General features: G+C 37.2%; 3 protein-coding genes across 6 annotated transcripts; 2 read left to right on the top strand and 1 right to left on the bottom strand.

Moving 5' to 3' along the window:
* Positions 1 to 83: 83 nt before the first annotated feature.
* On the top strand, positions 84 to 10,744 carry LOC139963007 (protein-glucosylgalactosylhydroxylysine glucosidase-like). Its single transcript, XM_071963457.1, has 9 exons — positions 84 to 675; positions 1,116 to 1,327; positions 1,503 to 1,719; positions 2,948 to 3,555; positions 4,545 to 4,754; positions 4,975 to 5,184; positions 6,902 to 7,146; positions 7,644 to 7,944; positions 8,372 to 10,744. Exons 1-9 carry the CDS (start codon positions 443 to 445, stop codon positions 8,530 to 8,532), a joined length of 2,397 nt encoding a protein of 798 aa, XP_071819558.1. The 5' UTR covers positions 84 to 442; the 3' UTR covers positions 8,533 to 10,744.
* Positions 10,745 to 10,930: 186 nt separating this feature from the next.
* On the bottom strand, positions 10,931 to 14,562 carry LOC139963012 (uncharacterized). 4 transcript variants are annotated; one of them, XM_071963465.1, is made up of 4 exons: positions 13,625 to 13,767; positions 13,122 to 13,391; positions 12,276 to 12,529; positions 10,931 to 11,872 (listed from the first exon to the last, which is right to left on the bottom strand). In XM_071963465.1, exons 1-4 carry the CDS (start codon positions 13,662 to 13,664, stop codon positions 11,723 to 11,725), a joined length of 714 nt encoding a protein of 237 aa, XP_071819566.1. In that variant the 5' UTR covers positions 13,665 to 13,767; the 3' UTR covers positions 10,931 to 11,722. The 4 variants fall into 4 exon arrangements, with proteins under 4 accessions (XP_071819566.1, XP_071819569.1, XP_071819568.1 ...); XM_071963468.1 differs by lacking the exon at positions 13,625 to 13,767 and adding an exon at positions 14,289 to 14,562 and having other exon boundaries at positions 10,932 to 11,872; XM_071963467.1 differs by lacking the exon at positions 13,625 to 13,767 and adding an exon at positions 13,904 to 14,043 and having other exon boundaries at positions 10,933 to 11,872.
* Positions 14,099 to 20,104, top strand: LOC139963011 (smad nuclear-interacting protein 1-like). Its single transcript, XM_071963463.1, has 2 exons — positions 14,099 to 14,264; positions 18,189 to 20,104. The coding sequence occupies exons 1-2, from the start codon at positions 14,229 to 14,231 to the stop codon at positions 19,080 to 19,082; spliced, it is 930 nt and encodes a 309-aa protein (XP_071819564.1). The 5' UTR covers positions 14,099 to 14,228; the 3' UTR covers positions 19,083 to 20,104.
* Positions 20,105 to 21,657: the final 1,553 nt, after the last annotated feature.

Genomic DNA, 21,657 nt, shown 5'->3' with positions numbered 1-21,657 from the left:
TAAAATTGTAAAATTATAATTCGTAAATATAATACTATTTGTTGGTCCCGCTGATAGCTGTCACAAGATTACTGTGTACAACGAGAGTCTACAACAAGAGTCCTGGCCGGTCGAACTAACTAACTGTCAGTAATACTGGAAACGTCTGCAACAGAGAGTTTACTGAATGTTTCAACAACTCTTTGAGTAGCGCTTTTATGATTCTTAATGCCTAGATCCATAATATTGATATTGAATTGAGAGAATTTGGTGACTTCCTGGTCTCATTCTAGTCTGCCTACAAGCAGTACTCTCTTAGTCTTATTCCTTACTACTATACCGTAGTTACTATAATCAGTTTTTTAAAGCGATAGTACAGTAGTTCTTAGGATACGCAATGCACTGAAGCCGAAAAGGACGGGCACCTCAACAATTTCAATCTTAACAAAAGTATCTTACCTCAATGAAAATGTGGATTCGTTCGAGGAGGCTACTGTTCGCCGTATTTTTTGCATTTGGCCTTTGTTTGCTACTGTTTGTACGCCAACTGGACAGTTATCTCTTTAGTTCTGATACTAAGGGCAAGATAAGTGAACATGTTCGAAAACTAAAGGTCAGTACCTTTGAAAAACCCTGCCTCTGCAATGAGAAGTACACAGATATATCAAGCAAACCAACTTCCTTCCAAACTGAAAAGTGAGTTGGCTTATTAAGTTTTATTTCATTCCAAAGGTAACTTTCTGTTGCTTGCAAGTGACATTTTGTTCGTGTCGCTACAAAATGCAGACAGTAATGAAACTTGATACCTTGTTATCTTAAGCTGGACCTGCGATGTCCAATGCTGCATCGTTTATATACTGTGCTGTGGGTATTGACCACCGCTGTATGCACTGACTATACACTAGTGTCTAATTACCGAAGGTACAGTAGCAAGCTGTGTGTGTATTTTCTGGGATCGATGGTGGTGTCTAACAATTCTGTTACACCTCATTCGAAAGTAGGTCAGATAACCGGCATTAGACGTTTCTTTTTGTGCGAGTTTTCACACCCTTTAAGTCATTAAATATCTATCACAGACATTTCCAAAATTTTCACAACAACACCTTGTTGCAACCAATTTTATTTTCCACTTCAAGGTTTCCTGATCAATATTGTTGTCAACCTACCATTGGCAATGGATTCGTAGCAACCGTCGTCTATAGCAACAGAGTTCATATGAATGGACTTTACAACGGTCGCTATGGAGGGAGTCATCGGGCAAGGATTCCATCCATGGCAGCAATTTCTTTCCATTTACCTAGTAACATGTCAATAAAATCACAAAGCTTTACCTTAGATGTCGAGCAAGGTGAGTTTTAAATAATTTCCAAAGTATCATTTTCAATGGTTTAATCCCGATAATGTAATGTAGCACATGTATGTACATGTATGGATTTGACTTAGAATACCACAAAATCAGACAAGGAGTATATTAAAGCATGTTTCTCATCTTCTTGATCATTTCTTTTGACTTTCTTCTGCAGGTGTTTTCATCAGATTCGCAGAAACGACGGAATTTAATGTCACACAAAGAATCTATGCCCACGAGTATTTGAGCAGATTGTTAGTGAATGATATCAGTGTGGTCCGTAACCCTGGTGCTACGAAGGAGGATGTTACGTTGGTACTCACTAACAATACTGGTCCTACCAGTGAAGACATTAACTTCAAGACAGCCAATTCAACTCGGCCTGGAGTTGGGTAAAAAGTTTGATGAGATCGCTTCACTTTTAGTTGATTGTCAAAAACTAGTTGTAGAAAACTACTTAAAATTGCTAAGTCGACAATGTAATTTTTAAGTACACATGGATTATGTCTTGTTTGTCTCCTAGATAAGTATGCATTAGTGTTTCTATCACTTTCATAATTGGAGATACCATACATACAAGGGCGGCGGAACCGGGGGGGCACAGGGGGCACGTGCCCCCCACTTTTCCTCAGGTTAAAAATGTGCCCTTTTTCTACATAAAAATTGAGGTGTCTCAAGTTAGCAATTAGAGGCCAGGTAACAGAATGAACACTCGGGAAGGGCCGTTTCCGGCCATCTGAGGGGTTTGTAAAACCAAAAATTTTCTTGTGCACTCCGCGCCAACCAATGGTGGCGCTCTGCTCAGATAGTCGTGCATACAACTTTGCAAATCCTGGCTACGCCCCTGACTTTTAATGAATTTCTGTCAGTCAAACTCAAAGCTATTTCGAATGGAAAAAATTTGTTAAGATATTAACAAGAAATAAACTCTAATTCGGAAGATTCCTACATTAGCAATTAGCATGATTTCACCTCATTTTGTCTCAAAAGAAAACTTGTTCCTTGTTTCCCAATTTGTTAATTGGATATTGCAGTGCTATATGCATATTTTCCTTGAAGGGGGGGGGGGGCTTGATGGAGTGATGTGTATACGCAAATAGGATAATACAATAAGAGTTATAAAGGGTACTAAATATAAGGCTGCATCAGTCCAATCGAATTTCTGCAAAGTGCCCTTTGATGTCGGTGCCCCCCCAGATTAAAAGTGCTTCCGCCGCCCTTGCATACATAGCAATCTATAAGTTTTTTTAGTCCTCCTTTTCTGTTGGAATTATTCTGAAGCCAGAGTCAATGTTTCATCCAGGTACAGTCCTAAACTTGTCAAAAATGAAAACCAAAGACAAATAGAATGAAAGAGAAATATAAAATTTCATCTCTAACCCCCCCTCCCCGCTCTCCCTTCATTCTTAGAAATAAAGAATTTAAACATATCAAATTGCATGCGATATTTTACAAAATATAAAACAATAAAAGAAATACAGTCTTAGCTAGTACAGTAGCTTAGCAGTAAGAGTAATTCTTGTAGTTGCATTTGCTCCTCAATGGATCCCACCCTCTCTCTCTCACAAATTATTTTGTTTTACCCTTTGCAAGTATTAAATATTTCATGTTTACATACAGGTACATGTTTGGCAATACTACTGTATCAGAGACAGAGACCAGTGGTACCCTTCCTGTCCACATGTACTGGACTCTCGTACCACAGAATGTAACCCTATCGGCACCAGAAACGTCTCACACTTGGACATTTATGACTTCTGTCTCCAATTCTTCCACTGAGTCAGCATCCTTTTATGACAGGGGACAAAAGTCTGTTTCCTCTGGGACCCTGTTTTCAACACATAGAGATTTATGGCTTCACAAATGGAGCCAGGGTCGAGTGGACTTAGATCAAGATTTGCAGCTCGCCAAAGCCATTTACGGGAGCATGTACTATATATTGAGTTCTCTGCCCCCGTTGAGAATCGCATCGAAGCCGGACCATGATTTCACGTTCTACGGTTTAAGTCCGGCTAGTCTAGCCAGCGGTGATATGACCGGTAATTCATATAAAGGTCATGTCTTTTGGGACCAAGAGACATGGATGTACCCATCCATTTTGATATTCCACCCGGAATTAGCTCGAAGAATGTTGGAGTCCCGGACTATACATCTGGATGCCGCAGCGGCTATGGCCAAGAGCAACGGTTACGATGGCATCAAGTTTCCTTGGGAAATGGCATACTCTGGTAAGTCCAACCGAGCGTTGACTGGTTAGAAATGAGGAAAAAATTTGGCCGATGGATTATTTATTTGACAAAGAAAGGAAAGAAGTAACAAATTATCTATTTTGGATTTTATTTAAAAATTACTTTGAGGAAAATTTGCTTTTTAATTTGGGTGGTGTTAAGGTTGTAGGTATACATATAGTTTGAAATGATAATAAATTGGAAAACAATCTCAAACAGTGAATTACTGGTTATAAACTTAGAGGAACAAATTTGGCCGATGGATAATTTAAACCAAAACAGAAAGAATAAGAAAGAAGAAACAAACAGACAATGTATTTTGGATTTAATTTACAAATTCCTTGTAGGAAAATTTGTTTTTTAATTTGGATGGTGTTAAGGTTATAGCCTAGGTATAGGTATTTATTTGAATGGCAGTAAATTGGAAAACAATCAACACAGTGAAGAATTTCCAGCCTCCTTGGGGCTTAGAACCAGGCCATAACTCTTAATGGTGATTCCCTACAACCTACTGTACAGGTTTATGGACACTAGATGTCATGTCTGGTGGTTTGAAACCAAGTTAAGATTACTTGTAAACTGTCGACGACACAATTTTGCAATTTGATTTGTTTATTTCTGAATCTGTTAAATTTGTATTTCTTTTCTGTTCTGATGCTAATAGCATCAGGAACCTGTGCCGTCATGATGGCATGTGTGCGTGTGTGTGTATGTGTGTTTGTACCCTTAGCTTGTTAACACAGATATCTCAGGAACTTTTGTTGGATTCATGTCATATATGGTGCTCTGATAGGTCAATGGGATGTAGATGTGACCTATTGTCATACATATTAATGAGTGGATAGGGCCTGATCTAAAAATCTTAAAATGCCCATATTTTGACAAGTATGCATTTGTATTCTTTCATATTTGGTATGTTTGTATTGTGAGTTGCACCTTGAGAAGAATGGCTACCAATAAGCATGGTCATTTTCTGTTTTTTTTTATAGGTTTTGAAGTTTGTCCTATACCGCCCTACAGTTCGAATGAGCTACATATCAACGGCGACATAGCGTTTGCGACTCAGCAGTATATACAGTTGACTAACGACCTAGACTTCTTGAATCATCAAGGAGGTCTTCAATTGATTGAAGGGCTTGCTAAATTCTGGGCCAGCAAAGCTGTGTATGATTCAAAGAGTGATACATATTCAATCAAAGGTAAAGAAATATTCTTTCACAACTCAGCTAAGAATAAATGTTTCAATAAACTTACAGTACTTTTGAAGGGAAGTTCTGCCTTTATGGGTTTTACCAGACAAACTTACAATATTTTATTTTATTAGCTATATATATAAGATATCCATCGTTGAGAAAAGTGTGTAATGCTTCTTAATCTAATTTTCTGTCAAAACTTGATATATATATTTGTCTTTTTTAGATGTCATGGGACCAGACGAATATCATCAGAATGTCACAAATTCTGTTTACACAAACAGTATTGCCAAGATCAGTTTAAGACTGCCCTCACTGGCAGCTCGGAAACTAGGAACAGTGGCATCACCAAAATGGCAGGAAATTGCTGACAAACTTGTCATCCCCTTTGATCCAAAAAGGAACTACCACCCAGAGTTTGATGGCTATCAATTAGGTTGGTAACGTTATTAATTCAAGTCTCTCAAGAACCTTCAGGAAGCACAGCTACATATCATTCTTGTATGTGTGTGTGTTTTTATTAACCTCACAGCATTTAATATGCAATTTCAGAATTTAAATGAATTCCTGCCAGAATTTAAATGAATTCCTGCTCTTATGCTTTCTATCCTGCTCTTATGCTTTCTATCCTGCTATTATGCTTTCTATCCTGCTCTTATGCTTTCTATCCTGCTTTTATGCTTTCTATCCTGCTATTATGCTTTCTATCCGGCTATTATGCTTTCTATCCGGCTATTATGCTTTCTATCCTGCTATTATGCTTTCTATCATGCTCTTATGCTTTCTATCCTGCTATTATGCTTTCTATACTGATATTATGCTTTCTATCCTGCTATTATGCTTTCTATCCTGCTATTATGCTTTCTATACTGCTCTTATGCTTTCTTTCCTGCTATTATGCTTGCTATCCTGCTCTTATGCTTGTTATCCTGCTCTTATGCTTGATATCCTGCTCTTATGCTTGGTATCCTGCTCTTATGCTTGCTATCCTGCTCTTATGCTTGCTATCCTGCTCTTATGCTTTCTATTCTATCCAGCTATTATGCTTTCTATACTGCGATTATGCTTTCTATCCTGCTATTATGCTTGCTATCCTGCTCTTATGCTTGTTATCCTGCTCTTATGCTTGGTATCCTGCTCTTATGCTTGCTATCCTACTCTTATGCTTGCTATCCTGCTCTTATGCTTTCTATTCTATCCAGCTATTATGCTTTCTATACTGCGATTATGCTTTCTATCCTGCTATTATGCTTGCTATCCTGCTCTTATGCTTGTTATCCTGCTCTTATGCTTGGTATCCTGCTCTTACAGTATGCTTGCTATCCTGCTCTTATGCTTGCTATCCTACTCTTATACTTGCCATCCTGCTCTTATGCTTTCTATCCTGCTATTATGCTTTCAATCCTGCTCTAATGCTTTCTATCCTGCTATTTCCCACTCTCTAGCATCCTATTCTGCAACCTACTTCACATCTTCCTCCCGTAGCCTTCCCCCCTTTTCTCTTCCGCTTCATTTTGCTACCTTCTCTTCCAAAGCCCTCTTTCTCATACTCCTTCTCTACCAAGTCCTTCTCTTCACTTTTCTTTGTACTCTCCACATCCTCCTATTCCTGTCCCCCCTCCCGATCCACTCCTCCCTCCGTACTCCTCTTCTTGTTCCTGATATTCATGCTCCTGATATTCAAGCTCTTTTCACCCTTGTTTTTCTTCATTTTCATATTCCTTCTTAGGTTCCCCTTCTTCCTCAACCTCACCGGTGGTCGAAATTAGTTTTACTGCCTTTCTCTTCCTCACCTCACAAAGATGTGCCTTTTAAATTTCAGGGAATAATTTGAAAGGGTAGAACCGCAAAGAAAATAGTTTTTGGAAAACTTCCGGCAATCTTGTGGACTAAAACATTTGCAGATTTTATACTAAATATGACCTGTTAGCATGTAGGGCAAATTTCTACTATCAGCAGTGTCAACTGTTGATGCTATGTTAGCAGACCAGATATGTACTGTAGCAATTTGCCAATCCCGGCAGCAATTTCGAATGTTTGAAGTTAAATAGATCACAGAAAATCTGTGTAGCATTCAAGCTAGTACGATTTCGTTGATCATTACGTAATCTCCAAATGATGTGATCAGCCCAATTTATTATCTGTTTCCATAGGAACTAGAATCAAACAGGCAGATGCCATCCTGTTGGGATACCCTCTGATGGTGAACATTTCCGAGACGACTCGTCGAAACAATTTAGAGCTGTACGATACAATCGATGGTTACCACGTCACAGACGTCAACGGACCAGCAATGACCTGGAGTATGTACGTGATTGGTTGGCTGGAAGAAGGAAACTTCACCAAGGCAAAGGAGAATCTAAAAAAGAGTTTATTGAACTTGCAACAACCTTTCAAGGCAAGTGACATCAAATATTGCCTTCAATTGTGCTCGCAAGTCAAATATCGGTGACTCGAGTGCTTTGTTCCGGCGTTTTACTGCTACTCTCGAAGCTTTTTTCTCCTCTGTGAGACCTTTTGCTTTAGTCCTTACAGAAGGCAAAAGATGATGATGGCATGTGCTTGTGGGTGTGCGTGTGTATGTGTATGTGTGAGATGCCATCACTTGTTACCATGGTAACTAAAAAGAGGGCATGTTAATTAAATTGTATAGTTGGTATTAGTGGATGCATCTGAAAACCCTACTGTGTGTTGTAAAGGTTTGATGTCATCTTTAATCACTAGAGTCTGAAGATATTGTTAACACAAGAACTAACTAAATGAAACTTGGATGGAATTCATAGGTTGTATGTGAGTCAGCCCTTGGTGAGGACCACTTCAAATTTTGTTTTTAGTTCATAGAGATGATCCCTTGTAATGCATGACACAGTTTTTGTTTGTTTTTTTCTTGTGCAGGTGTGGACAGAGGAGGCGACAGGGTACGGCGCCGTCAACTTCATCACAGGAATGGGAGGGTTTCTTCAGTCAATCGTTTACGGATACACTGGATTTAGAATCAAGTTAGACGCCCTTAGCTTTGGGTTCACTCTTCCTTCGACATCCACAGAATTTAATATCACAGGCGTCACATATCTAGGTAACGAACTGGATTTCAGATTGACGAACTCGACGTTGATGATAAATATAACATCGAGAGCACTGACAGGGGAAGAATTGGAAGTTGAAGTAGGAGACAAAACATTCCAACTGAAGATAGGTAAGTTCAGGGTGGGCAGTGAGGGAATTGCTTGAACCACCCCTATATGGTACCTTTTATGTTAAGCTTCAAAGCTCTTCTTGTGACAGTATGCCCAATTCCAAACAGGATATTCATACAGCTTATAATACTGTAACAAAAAGGGCTTTGAAGAGTGATATGGCAGTACTTTAAATGAACTTGTAAAAATTGTAAAGAATTGTCCCACCTGGGTGGGTTAGTTTTGCTGGCTAATTTCTATGTTAGTACTTTGCTTGGGGAAGCCTACATATGAAGTGTTTCCCGACTGGCAGTCATCGGTGTGCGGTGGTTCACGACTCGACAGTTGTATCAAAATGTTACTACTGGAGGGGTAATAACTGTGCTTCGGCCATGACATGAAAGTGTCTTTTGTGCTGATCAGTTTCGTCATTGTCCATTTTTCTAGGAGAGCCTGTTTCAACTGACAATTTGCCAGGAGAAGTAAGGAAGGTCAAGTCCAACAACTCGAGTCGACGCAAAATGCAGAGAAAATCTCAAGACAAGACAAGAAATCCATTCAAACGAAGGAAAGAAGAACTAGCATCCAGATATTCCAAAGGAGGATAAATAACACAATACGCCAACCGTAGTACACCGCAACGGTAATTAAGTTTCAGAAACTTAACGTTTACAAAGTAAACTTGAATAAACCACGAACTGTAGTAGTACCAGCTTAAAAGAAACACAAGATAGCAGCAGAGTATCTAAGGGATGTAAAAGTGATAAAAAAGTTTTGCACTATTGGACAAATCTGCATTCTTACCTCTTGTTGTTATTCCAAGGATATGAATGTCTGAAGTTTGCTGAATTTTTATGAGTATGGTCTGGCAACATCAGAGGGAATAGAATCATCATCGTCATGGCAACTGAGCGGAAAATACTGTTCCTTTGTCAATTTACCACTTCTTAAAATCACTCATCTAGCATTTGTAAAATCACCCATCTGCAGGGTAACAAGACCTTTAAATCATTCTCTTGTCAAAGAGAATTTGATAGAAATTTCCACTTTAAAAAGCCAATATTTTTTTATGTTCAGTGCTCACAAAAAACTTGCCTTTCTTTCATTCTATGTAATTTTCACACCAATTTTTCACTTGTTAGTTTTGTTTTTAAAGACTATTGAAAATGACCTGATGGCTTACTTATAGTTAGGTATAAAAAGTCAATTATAAAGGTCAGTTATATATATATTTTGGCAGAAATTTGTAAAATTTCAGCACTCAAATTAGTTCATTTATATTCAGTTAACATCATTGAAATTTATTCCAAGGCAGCAAAGAGGTAGAGGAAAGGAGGTGTAGGAGTACATGTCACTTTGATTTCCTGCTTCTTTTGGTGGAGGGGGGGGGGGGGGGGAGAACCTCAAAACTTTCCAACAAAATGGATTCTGTTTATATTCTGTAGAGCAAATTTTAATATTTAAATATTTGTCAACAAAAGGAAGCATTTTAGTTAGAAAATGTCACATTTTTTGATGTTATGTGGGAAAAGGGGAATGCATTTGTCAAAGTAGAATAACATGTCTGAAGTATTACTTTGAACTCAAACTGATATTCCATGTACAAAGTACTTAACTGTTCTCATTTTGTGATGGTGTATCTCATATTGGCCTTTTTAATTCAGGGTTTGATTGGCTGGTATGTTAGTAAATTATGTTTTGACATTAGAAGCATTTGTAGAACATTCAATCATGTATTAATATCACTATTTAAGTAACATTTGATGAGTGAATAGATATGCAGGGTCACTGTTTTGTTTACATAATGATGGAAGGACTTTTTTTCGTTCCAGAGTCCTTAGAAGATGTTTCATCATATTCTCAAGGAACAACATATAATATATTCAATAATTAGGAAATATAGTCATAAAAATATCGATCAAGCAAGGCACAGCAGCTATTTATACCTAATTTAGATAATTTGTCCTGTTCGCAAAATCTGGAGATGGTCCAAGTTTTACCACATTATGGTCATGTTGTAACAGTTTTTATTGGATTATGGAAGCAAATTGCAACATTTGAGCTATTTTTATGGCAGATTATGATCTCTGGCACGCCTTCTTTGTCTTCCATCTATCTGTATTGGATTATCGATCACAGAGTTTTGGGTGAATTTCTTTTTGGTTTATTTACCTAACGGTGGTATTTTCATCACGTCAGTCAATATTGTTGTGTTTCAAACAAAACTGTTCAGAATGAATGCATGATTTGATCCATCAAGTATCATTCTAATTAAATGTTTCTTTTTGTCTACCAAGAATGTATTATGTATTCCAGAAATTGAATTTACCCCCCCCCCCTCCTCTTCCCTCCAAGGAAAATAGTAAATAAATGAAAAATGAAGTTATAGGAAAATCCATTGAAATCATAAGCCTGTAAATCTTTCAGAAAAAATGAATAGAAACTTTGGAAGAAAGTTTATAAACCGTCAGAGAAAGTTGATATTCTTGAAGTTTGTTGTTCATATGCTAAGGGTCAGTTGTGTTAGAATTTAGCAAGCAGTTTACATCCCACACTGGTTATGCACTTTTCTTTCATGAAAAATTTATTCTCTAAAGAAACAATTTACTTTCTATGGAAACACTTTTTCTTTTGGTTACCACCTTCAGGAGAATTTTTTAGCAGCTGTAACTAATGAACTTTCTTAAGCAGCTTATTGAATTTGGTTAATAACTTTGACCAAACCAACCAGTTATTGCAAAACAAAAGTAAATTGTATGAAGTGTTAATTTAGTGAGTAATGATTTTGTATTCAAAGTTGAAATCCCCCAACACTTTGGCATATCACTGTTAATTTACATGCACAAAAAAAAAAAAAAAATCCTTGCATTATTCAGTCTTTTGTGAGCAAAGAAACAAAAAGATTGTAAAAAATGGAAAAAAAAAGAAAAAAGATTCATCTCTTTCTAATTTTTTGATATTTATTTATTTATCTTAAATTTATATATATAAAATATACTTTTCTGCATCAGATGAATTAATTACACTTGAAAATATAAAACAGAACTATTATTGTAACAAATCACGTCCTTTTAAATCACACAAGCACTAGTAAATACTTGTTTTTCTCTTCAAAACCTTCAAAGTGCAGCTTGCAGAACCGTTTGGAACATTCTGAATCTTTTTGTTGGCCCACATGATGCAATATTCTCATTTCACAGGAGTAGGTACATCTTTAAGACTAAGAGTTGTGGCCCACGAATTAGGTAAAAATTGTGGCCCGTCGGATAAATTTTCGTGATCACCCTCGATTTAAACCAGAACAGTGACTTATTTATCCGGTATCCCATCGCAAAATGCTACGCCAAATACTCTAATTGTTATAAAAGTCTCAAGAATATATAGCAGTTTTATGATTACACAGGAAACATAGTATTCGAAAGCCAGAGCTTTCGAAATTGTCACTCAAACTTTGAACACAAACTTGGAAATTTATTCCCTTCATTAGTAGACCTTCCATAGTTCCTCAGTTTTGTTTATCCCATCTTATTACATACAGATAATGTCATACTACCAGAACAGTTCACTGGGCATCCCAGTTCATCAAAAGCAGATCCATTGCTTCATCGAGAGAGCATGAATGCCTCCTCTTTCTTCCATTCAGGTTAAACTTTTGAGAGTTGCTGCACATCATGACAAAAGTCTGGGGATTTTATATATATTGCATTATTTATGTCTTTCTAAATGAAAGCAAGAAGTATTAAAGGAAGTCATGTTGATATTACACCCATGTAATAGTTTTCCTCCATGTTACCAAGGTTATGGTCCATGTATTGTGGACTCCATGTCTAGGTTACTTGCTGAAGGGATATTGATGGTAGGAATGTATTGAGTTGTATTAATAACGTCCAACTTCTGCGTGACAAGATCCAAGTCCTTACAAAAGTTCTTGATCAGCTGACAGACATCCTGCAGAGAAATTTGACGGAAGAAAGATGTAAAAATATCTCTTTACCCAGAAAGCCAAATAGCTTCTTGATTCCTTTCCACGTTTTCTATATGTGTACATTGAACAGTAACACTGCACCCACACTTTTTAAGTGGTGACCATCCTTCACTTCAAAGTACTTATCAAACTATCACATGATTCATTCATGTTTTACTTTGTTTGAGTGTTTTGAGAGTTTGAGTGTTTACAAGGTTTTCAGATTTTGACCTCAAATGAATTTGCCCTTCACAGCAATAATAGGATTTTTGTACACACTAAGGTGAATTTAAAAGCCAAGTATTAAATGTATAAGGGAAAGTAATTTTTTAACAATGAAATAATATGCTACTACAAGTACCGTAAAAATACTTGATAATGACTAACCTGGATCACAATCTGTGATCTGTGCATCTGCTGATTAGCTGAATAAACTGTTCTCGATACCTCAGTTAAAGCTCCGCCCACAGAATCATAAATATTGATGAGTAGTGATGCATTCTTGTCTCTTAGATTATGATGGATTAGGGTATCATATTTAGGAGCTCCTAACCCTTCCCTAATATTCAGGCTGAGACTACTGAGACTGGTTGTGTCTGGAGAAGAAGAAGACGCATCTCTGGGCGAAGGAAGAGCCTCAACTGACATTTGGAAGCAAAACGAAACAGAGATTATTCAATATTAGAACAATTGATATTATATTATGCAAATCAGTGCTAACTTGGGACTCGAAAGTCATAAACGTACTTTTGTAACAGTACTTTTCTGTAATTAGAACTTTTCACATACAGGTACAGTAGATGCATTGACTTCAAGACTATCTTGGAATAACATTTTCCTTTCATTACATTTTTTCGTTGTACAGAGGAACGACAGAGTCTGTGTGACTACACCAGAGATCAATTTTGCACTGAAAATATTCTGTAGATGCATGCATGCTCACAACACATAATTAAATTCAGAACAACCAAATATAGCAAAACATCACAAAGATGCACTGTAAGACTAGCTTATTATAAGAATATATTCTAGCAATATATTCTGGTGGCAAAAATAGAGATATTCAAAGATTTCCCTTCTACAGCTGAGACATCAAACAATATTTCCAAATAATGAACATGCACACTCACATAAAAGCCTATACAGTACAGGAGTACAGTATATCTATGAAGCCATCTAGGGCCTATAACAGTATTTCAGTATGTGTTATTTGAATGTATAGGCTATATTTACCTTTAAGAGGTGGAAAATCTGCATGAATTAATAAGCTTTCGGGACTTTGTTGTCTGGATTTAACCTGTACGGGCTCATCATCGCTGTCAGTTTCAGAGGCTTCACCTTGGACCACTACTCCACCCTTGTCAGAACTTGAAGCTAGTTGAGGTCTTACATGTGGGGGATGCTCAATTTCTTCATCTTCTGAATCTGTTTCACTTGCCTCACCAACAACGACTACACATGGATCCGTAGTCGACATCTCAAGACTGTTCCGAAGGGTTGTGGCTACATGTAGAATGTTTAAAGGGATATACATGGTTAGATTTGAATGTTTCAAAAGCAAACTGATTGTTTTCAACTGTTGTATTTCTCTGAAAAGCTGAATCAAAGAACTTGAAATCCTTGCAAAACATATTATCTTCACAACCACTCTCCAATCCCTCCCATCACCCATCCCTTGCAATATAAACTGAATATTTATGATAACATTAACACAACAAATTCTGCAATAACTGTACCTAGCCTCTCGCTGCAGTAAAGTATCTTCATCTGGTACATTTGTATTGAAGCACATTATTAATGGGTCTGTACTACTATAGTACTAACCTTTCCTGTATGTGTCCATGAAATATTGGCCTAAAGGCTAAGTCTATAACTTTACCTAAGCTAGCCTATGCCTAACTTAGGCTAAGGCTGCATTTGCAACAACAAAAATAGCTCCCATGAACTGTTCTTTAAATCAAAGTTTCAAACATACATCCCTGTACATATAGAATTTATTCCAAGTATTACCTTACACTCTAATTTAATATTGCACCACCAATTGCTATGTGTAAGGGAGAACAACTTCTTGCTACATTTATATCAGCACAACAATAACATTAGCCAGAAGCAATTTTTACATAATGACGAGTGATCGATAATACATGTCGAACTGTAACTAGTGTAACTGTAAGCACGACACACAGTAGGCCTAGGCCTACTATATACAATACAATACAGTAAAGTCCGATACACGGAATTCGCACATTGTACACTACTTCAGCACAACATCGATTCAAAGTTTGAAACAGACGAACAAATTATTCACCGAAGATTTAAAATACTTTATATTCAATCCAGATGGGAAAAAGTGATAGGAAACAAGATGAAAGAATGGTAGGAAATTCGTATGTAACGTACTTGATTATTTTTTTTCTTTTTAAATGTAACTTAAGATAGGCTGTTGAGTTAGATATTGTTCTCACAGATGTCAGTACACTGCTAAATTTCGCTGAACAGGTACCGTACATTCATTACAACACTGTGGCCTACATTAGTCACAAATGATATGACTTTTATGTTGACCTTAAGTCAAATAACAAGAAAGATTTGCCAAGCCAAACACTACTTTGGTAGTCAATTAATCATTTAGCTAGATACAAATATCAATATTGTTAGACTGCAGTAAAGGTTTGTGTTCCACAGGGTCCTAGTTGTAAAAAGTATCAATTGCTTTTGCGGAATTTCTGAGATTGTACTAAGGACCAGGCTATAGCCAACATATCCATCTGACAAAAAAACAAGTGGGCTGCTGATAACAGTTCTCAAATCTTGGTCAAATCACTCCGTATGGAATGCAGAAGTTCAAATCAATTAAACATCATGAGTGGTACTGTATTTTCTTTGTTTTAGTTTTAGCTGTTGTGTTGATTTGCAGTTTGAATCTTTTCAACAATATCCCCAAATTTCCAAACCTCTGTTGACAAATTGTTAAAAATATACGGTTGAAATTTTGACCAAGTTTTGGCTTGTCAGGAATTTCCAATTTATGAGAACACTGAAATGGCCTTGAAGAGCTCTCATGCCACAGTCAGTGTGTGATGCCAAGACAGTAGTCCTGCCCATTACAACAGTGTAATGAGTGTTGCTTACCACTTGGAGAACAACAGTGTTTTTGTAAAAAGGACTCACATAAATAAAAGCGATTAGTTTGATTTGAAGCTCAATCATGATTGTATACATGTGTAGCAAATGTATTTTAAGAATACATGGTAAACCATGGCAATGTTTGGATGGAGTGTTATGTTTCTGATGTAGATCAGGGGTATCGTTTGCAGGTACATAATATGGTTTTGCTTATATTATGAAACATTCCGTCACTTTGAATGTTCATCAATTTACAGTGCTATCAGCCATTTATGATGTGCATCCAAATTACAGTGGTTTGTCCATAGCCAGGTTTAAACGGCAACAACCAAGAAATTTTTAAATGTGACCAACACCAAATGAGAAAGAATATCCATACATGTTTATTAACATAATGCAAATGTGATTTCTACTATAAAAATCGCTGGTAGGCCACAAGGCAGTCGCCAAGGACATCGCCATAATAATTGACCCTTATTTGAGGGTTTCCTATTGTTGTGGATTTGAATTGTCAATAAATAACATACTGAGAGCCATACTGACTTCAAAACTAAGTGTATTACAGGCTCCAACTGTCAAAGATATAATATCAAAGTACTGTCAAAGGATACATTTTGGCAGAATTTTGTCCTCATATGTCATAGGCCAAGAAAACATAAAAGTAATAGTATTGTTTCTACATAGGTATATACTGTATTTTCTTTGGGTTTTAAGATAATCAGCTTAAATATAATACTGTAGATCTCTGAAATGCTCCTTAACAGCTACAGTTAGTTGATGTCCGTTCCTTAAGCATTGAACTAACTTACTGTGAGTTTATTGTAAACTTAATATTTTCTGACTAACTCTTTAACTGTTATTTTAACATTCATGTACATTAATGAACGCTGGAAAGGTCTTATATCTGTTGTAGTATGATGTTTGTATTGCATCACAGGAACTAACCTAATAGTTCCTTTAATTTAATAATTTAAGCCTCAAATCTCTTTCAGGGTAATTTCTCAACAAAAAAAACATGGTACACTGTATAGAAATAAAGCTTTGAATGCAGTGAATTTTAAATTTCAAGTAAAACTTTCTCCAGCTCAAGAAACACTTAAATTTGTGGGGATCTTGATAATTCCTTCCTGAAATACATAAATTTGTAAAAAGTTGAACATGTTTTGTTTTTCTCTTTATGAAGGAAAAATTAAAGAAAAATGTTCTTCCTCTGTACGTATGTAAACAGTTTGAAAAAAAATAAAATTGAAGCAATGTTGTCAATGGTCACACACTCCTAAAATATGATGGGATTCAGGGAAAACTTTGTACAGCATTGCAAACAGGGTTGGCATTTTCCCTGGAAAAACCTGTTTTTCCCACTAAGCGGTAAAAACCAGGTAAAAACCGGGAAAAACTGGTAAATACCGGTAAAAACCGCCTCCGTCTCGAAAACTAGTATTAATTGTCCGTAAAATGCAGGGTCATCAGTAGGCACGATATTGTTTCATGACAGGCATATTTTATTGACTATGGGAGTTTCTTAGCTTCATTTTGAGCTATTTTATCACGTTCTTATTCTACTTTTTGTGGAAAAAAGAGTATTTTTCGTATTGCACATGTATAGTTATTCTGTCACGATCTCTTTAGCAGTATGCATTGCCTATTGCCCAAACCATTATAGGTCTACACTGGGACATTCACCCCTCCTAAATTCTTCAGGCCTATTATGTGGCATGAACAGCGGAGGATAGAACGAAGTGGCGAACCATGGCATCCAAAGCCTCAAAGGGACAAGGAACCATATAATAATATAATATTATGTGCTCAGACAGTTCATTCCATTAATACAGTAGGCAACAGTCTATTGAGGTGAACTTCAATCCAGGGGGCTCAATAGAAACTGCTTTGAAACTTTGTAAGGCACATGGGCCCAATTAAAGTATTAAACGCACAATGGCCCTATGGAGCCATTCACACAACCAAACTGTTTACCTTGATGCAAACATGGTCCAATTATTATACAAATTCATGCATGAGTGATTACACACTTTGAGGTGGACAGGTGAGGTGATACTGGGCACTTCCTGTGTATAGGCTAACTGAAGAGGTAGGAGTATCAACAACACAAGTAACTGTTCCAATTGTTACTTATTCTCAAATTAGTTGATGTCACAACAGTCACTTAGTACAGTGCCTATTAGCAATATAAGCATAGTACAGTGCCTAGTGCGAAGTGTGAACAGAGTACAATTTATCGCAGACATGAAGTGATCGTTCTTGGATGTGAATCATCATTTGGATCTGAGCAGACTAATGTGGCATGTATAATATGACGAACCATAGCCCTATAGGAGGCACCAACAGTTTGATACGAGTCCATTCTCTAGATAATGGAATTATGCATCTCGATAGGAAAATAAAGTTGGTTGATTTGAGCATCCAATATATTATTTATTTGAATTATTTATAATACTGTAGTCTAATCGGTAAACTTACAAGTTATAGATCATAGCTGTTCTTTGGATGTAACCCAACCCCCTACCATAAGATGCCATTTACTTGTAGATTCTATGCTCCTCCACAAGTTCCACATGAGTTTTTAGGAATTCTATATAATTTGAGGTTTTTCCCGGTTTTTCCCAGTTTTTCCCACTTATAGGTGGGAAAAACCTCCCGGTAAAAACCGGTAAAAAACTTGTTTTTACCGGGGCGGTAAAAACCGCCCGGTAAAAACCGGCCAACCCTGATTGCAAAAGGCTAAATACTGTAAGCTGCCCAAATTGCTGCACAGATGAAAAGATGAATAACAGTTCCCTTCACAGAAACCTTAGTATTTTGCTTTTTATTTTATTTGCATGCACCAGAGTCGAGAGGTCGCCAAAGTGGAATAGTGCAAATTAATTGGAACTAACATAATAGATTGACAACCCTTCTTTTTTTAATACTTCAGAAATGGTCTTCAATCTAAAATGGAAGAATTTTAACAAACCTTTCTTCCATTCTACCTATGCAGTGTAATGTGGTACAGGAGGCACACAAGTAGTACTATGTGGAGTTTGTGCAGTACCAAGGCATGTACCAAGGAACTGAACATTTTTTGCCATAAGTGGAATTTTAAGTCGAGTATTTTGTTAAACTGTCTTGTCAGCTGTAAAACATAAATATACCCGGTTCTGTCTTGTTTTGTTGCAGGAACGAGACAACAGGAGAGATAGGAAGGAAAGACCTCACAAGCATGAACGACGAGAAAAATATGACAATCAGAGGGAAAGAACGGAGAAGGTGAAGAGAGAGAGAAGAAGCAGATCTCCTCACGGAAGGAGGAGAGAAGAAAGAGGCGACAGAGATGTGAAACCGAGAATAAAACAAGAAGAGAGAGACAGGGGATACGAGAGAGGCGAGTCACCACGTGAGAGCCGAAATGAAAATGTCAGGGTCAAGGAGGAGGTCAGCATGAATATTAAACAGGAGAGAGAATTCCACGACCGGAGGCGACAGGAAAACAGAAGGCATCAGCCCGAAAATCCATTCCAGAGTTCGAATAACGCCTCGGCGTCGCAAGAGGAAAACGATGAAGCTGAAGCACCAAAAGAGAGAGAGAAACCAAACTTTGAAACCTCTGGTGCCCTAACCGAGGACACTAACACTTACAGAGGGGTCGTGATCAAGTACAATGAACCCCCAGAGGCCAGAAAACCGAAACGGAAGTGGCGGTTTTACATCTTCAAAGGAGACAAGGAGATGCCATGTCTTCACGTTCACCGGCAGAGCGCCTATTTATTAGGTAGGGACAGGAAGATAGCCGACATTCCCGTAGATCATCCGTCCTGTTCGAAACAACACGCAATCCTTCAGTACAGACTGGCGGAGTTTACCAGGGACGACGGCACGACAGGTAGGAGAGTACGTCCGTACATCCTCGACCTCGAGTCTGCCAACGGTACCTTCTTGAATAACCAACAAATTGAAGCCAAGAGGTATTACGAACTCAAAGAGAAAGACGTACTCAAGTTTGCTTATAGCAGCAGAGATTATGTTTTATTGCATGAAAATTCAAAGGATGATGAAGATGAGGAAGTTGGCTAATGGATTGATTGATTAGTGACCCTACTAATTGACCCAACTGTAAACAATTGCCCTCTAGAGAAGACTTGAGAAATATCAAAAGGACGGACCAGATGGGTCTACTGTACCATTAACGTAGTAAGAGTGGCAAGCTCAAGGTTTCACGGTACCCTTTAACATGTGCCTAGAATGATCAGTTGATTGATATGAGGAAACGTAATTGTCAGCTAGACATCGCCTAAAACAACTATCTATTTGAAGTCGATATTGAACCTTGAAGCCTATAAATCAATTGATTGATCCATTGTGTGATGTGGATAACATGATTGATATCTAGTACCCATTGATTAAACCAACTATCTTAGAAGAAATGATAAATAAGGAATGTATCAGCCTGTTGAAGTCAATATGGAACCTTGAAGCTTATGAATCAATTGATCAATTAATTGATTAATTTGATTGACTGTTGTAGGGATCGAAATAACCAACAGCTACAAAACTGGATGAAAGGATTGGTAATCTTTAACCAACTTAACTTAAAAATATGCAAGTTGATTAAACATTAGATTTATGATCAGATTGAATGACTTTGATCAATAAAAGCTTGAAAAGCTTGAATTTTAGACTTTCAAATACAAGCAACATTTTGTGCAAATTGATAACTAAGAATTGAATAAGTAAATACCATCCCCCTCCCCACCCCATGCCCCTTTAATTCCCCCTATCATTCTGCATTCTGTGGGTTTATGTAATGTCTTTTTAAAGAACCAAGAATGGCCAGTTTTATTGATAGTCAGTTTCTCTTCTTGTTACATTCACAAGTCAACTTGTTAACTTGAGACATGTGTTTAGTTTCATTTGAGTAGAGTATATTTCTTTTGGTTTATTATGATCATCAGTAGTAAAAAGATGATTAAAAATTGAATCATCTTCCTTCTGTAAAGTTAATGACTTTTCTTTTATATAAGTCTGTAAAATAATGTGTTCTTGTTTTTAAAAAAAACTGTTACAATGAAAGTTTATATGAAAATGGTCAGCAGAAATGACTTGTTGAAACATAATTTTTTTGTGTCTGATTCTCATACAGGGTTTTATCTTAAGATTAATTTATCAAACTGATAGAAAAGCAAGGGCGGCGGAAGCACTTTTAATCTGGGGGGGGGGGCACCGACATCAAAGGGCACTCGAAATTCGATTGGACTGATGCAGCCTTATATTTAGTACCCTTTATAACTGTTATTGTATTATCTTATTTGCGTATACACATCACTCCATCAACGCCCCCCCCCCCCGCAAGGAAAATTTGCATACTAGCACTGCAATATCCAATGTGCAAATTGGGAAACAAGGAACAAGTTTTCTTTTGAGACAAAATGAGGTGAAATCATGCTTGTTGCTAATGTAGGAATCTTCCGAATTAGAGTTCATTTCTTGTTAATATCTTAACAAATTTTTTCCATTCGAAATAGCTTTGAGTTTGACCCACAGAAATTCATTAAAAGTCAGGGGCGTAGCCAGGATTTGCAAAGTTGTATGCACGACTATCTGAGCGGAGCGCCACCATCGGTTGGCGCGGAGCGTACAAGAAAATTTTTGGTTTTACAAACCCCTCAGATGGCCGGAAACGGCCCTTCCCGAGTGTTCATTCTGGTTCCCTGGCCTCTTGCTAACTTGAGACAGCACATTTTTAACCTGAGGAAAGTGGGGGGCACGTACCCCATGTGCCCCCCCGGTTCCGCCGCCCTTGTAGAAAAGTAATAATAAAGTACAAAAAGTAGACTTGATCAAGGAAGATAACTTGAAGACAATTTGAAGTGAAACATTTCACAGATTAGTTCCTAGAAATTTACTCACCCCATTATTGTTAAGCCCGCCTCCTATTTCCCTTCCCAACACCCCAGGGAATAATTTAGTGTTAACATTTTATGTTACAGCTTTAAAGGCTTTCCTAAACAATGCTATGTTTTCTGTGTACAAAAACTGCTATAAACCTTTGCACTTGTAAAACAAGTTTTCCATTTTGTGAAGCACTGTGCTATCCCCCTAACCCCTCCCCTTCCACCTTCTGCTAATTTCTGATAATTAAATATATGTTGTCCCATAGGCAAACTAAATTGTCGCAAACTTCTAAAGGTCTTTGTGACATTAAAAAAATATTCCTGTTAATACGACAGGCAAACGTACAAATGTAGTGAGCATCATTATAAGTGACTGTTTGAGAAGAATGTCATAATCTGTTTCAAACATAATTGAACTATTGTATTGACATTAATATTTTACACAGTACATGGGGAATTAAGCAGTATATATGCCACCATTTGGAATGCAACCATCTTTAAAATCCAACTGGGTGGGTGTATTCCCTCAACTTAGACCCCTCCCCCAGGACATGGTATCCTACTTTTCAACCAAAGAAATATGGTAAACCTAGAAAAAGGGGAATGAATATATATCATGGCTTAACTTTTCTTTTATGGAGTATAAAATATTGTAAACAAAAAGCCCCAATGGGCAACAATGATTGCCTTCACTAATAAAACTATGTATCTTTATGTGTTCATATCACCCAGAACTGAAGAACTACATCTATTATGAC

This window comes from Apostichopus japonicus, chromosome 21 (genome assembly GCF_037975245.1).
Source record: "Apostichopus japonicus isolate 1M-3 chromosome 21, ASM3797524v1, whole genome shotgun sequence".
NCBI classification, from domain to species: domain Eukaryota; kingdom Metazoa; phylum Echinodermata; class Holothuroidea; order Aspidochirotida; family Stichopodidae; genus Apostichopus; species Apostichopus japonicus.
This window is presented reverse-complemented; position numbering and strand designations above follow the sequence as displayed.

What these genes read in the sequence shown, in the direction of transcription:
- LOC139963012 (XM_071963465.1), bottom strand. Translation starts at nt 13,664, where the DNA reads ATGTACCAGATGAAGATACTTTACTGCAGCGAGAGGCTAG. An exon ending in TTACTGCAGCGAGAGGCTAG is followed by an intron (nt 13,392 to 13,624) that starts GTACAGTTATTG and finishes TTCTACATGTAG; the next exon opens with CCACAACCCTTCGGAACAGT. An exon ending in AGATTTTCCACCTCTTAAAG is followed by an intron (nt 12,530 to 13,121) that starts GTAAATATAGCC and finishes TCCAAATGTCAG; the next exon opens with TTGAGGCTCTTCCTTCGCCC.
- LOC139963007 (XM_071963457.1), top strand. Translation starts at nt 443, where the DNA reads ATGAAAATGTGGATTCGTTCGAGGAGGCTACTGTTCGCCGTATTTTTT. An exon ending in ACTTCCTTCCAAACTGAAAA is followed by an intron (nt 676 to 1,115) that starts GTGAGTTGGCTT and finishes TTCCACTTCAAG; the next exon opens with GTTTCCTGATCAATATTGTT. An exon ending in TGATACATATTCAATCAAAG is followed by an intron (nt 4,755 to 4,974) that starts GTAAAGAAATAT and finishes TGTCTTTTTTAG; the next exon opens with ATGTCATGGGACCAGACGAA.
- LOC139963011 (XM_071963463.1), top strand. Translation starts at nt 14,229, where the DNA reads ATGGGAAAAAGTGATAGGAAACAAGATGAAAGAATG. An exon ending in GGAAACAAGATGAAAGAATG is followed by an intron (nt 14,265 to 18,188) that starts GTAGGAAATTCG and finishes GTTTTGTTGCAG; the next exon opens with GAACGAGACAACAGGAGAGA.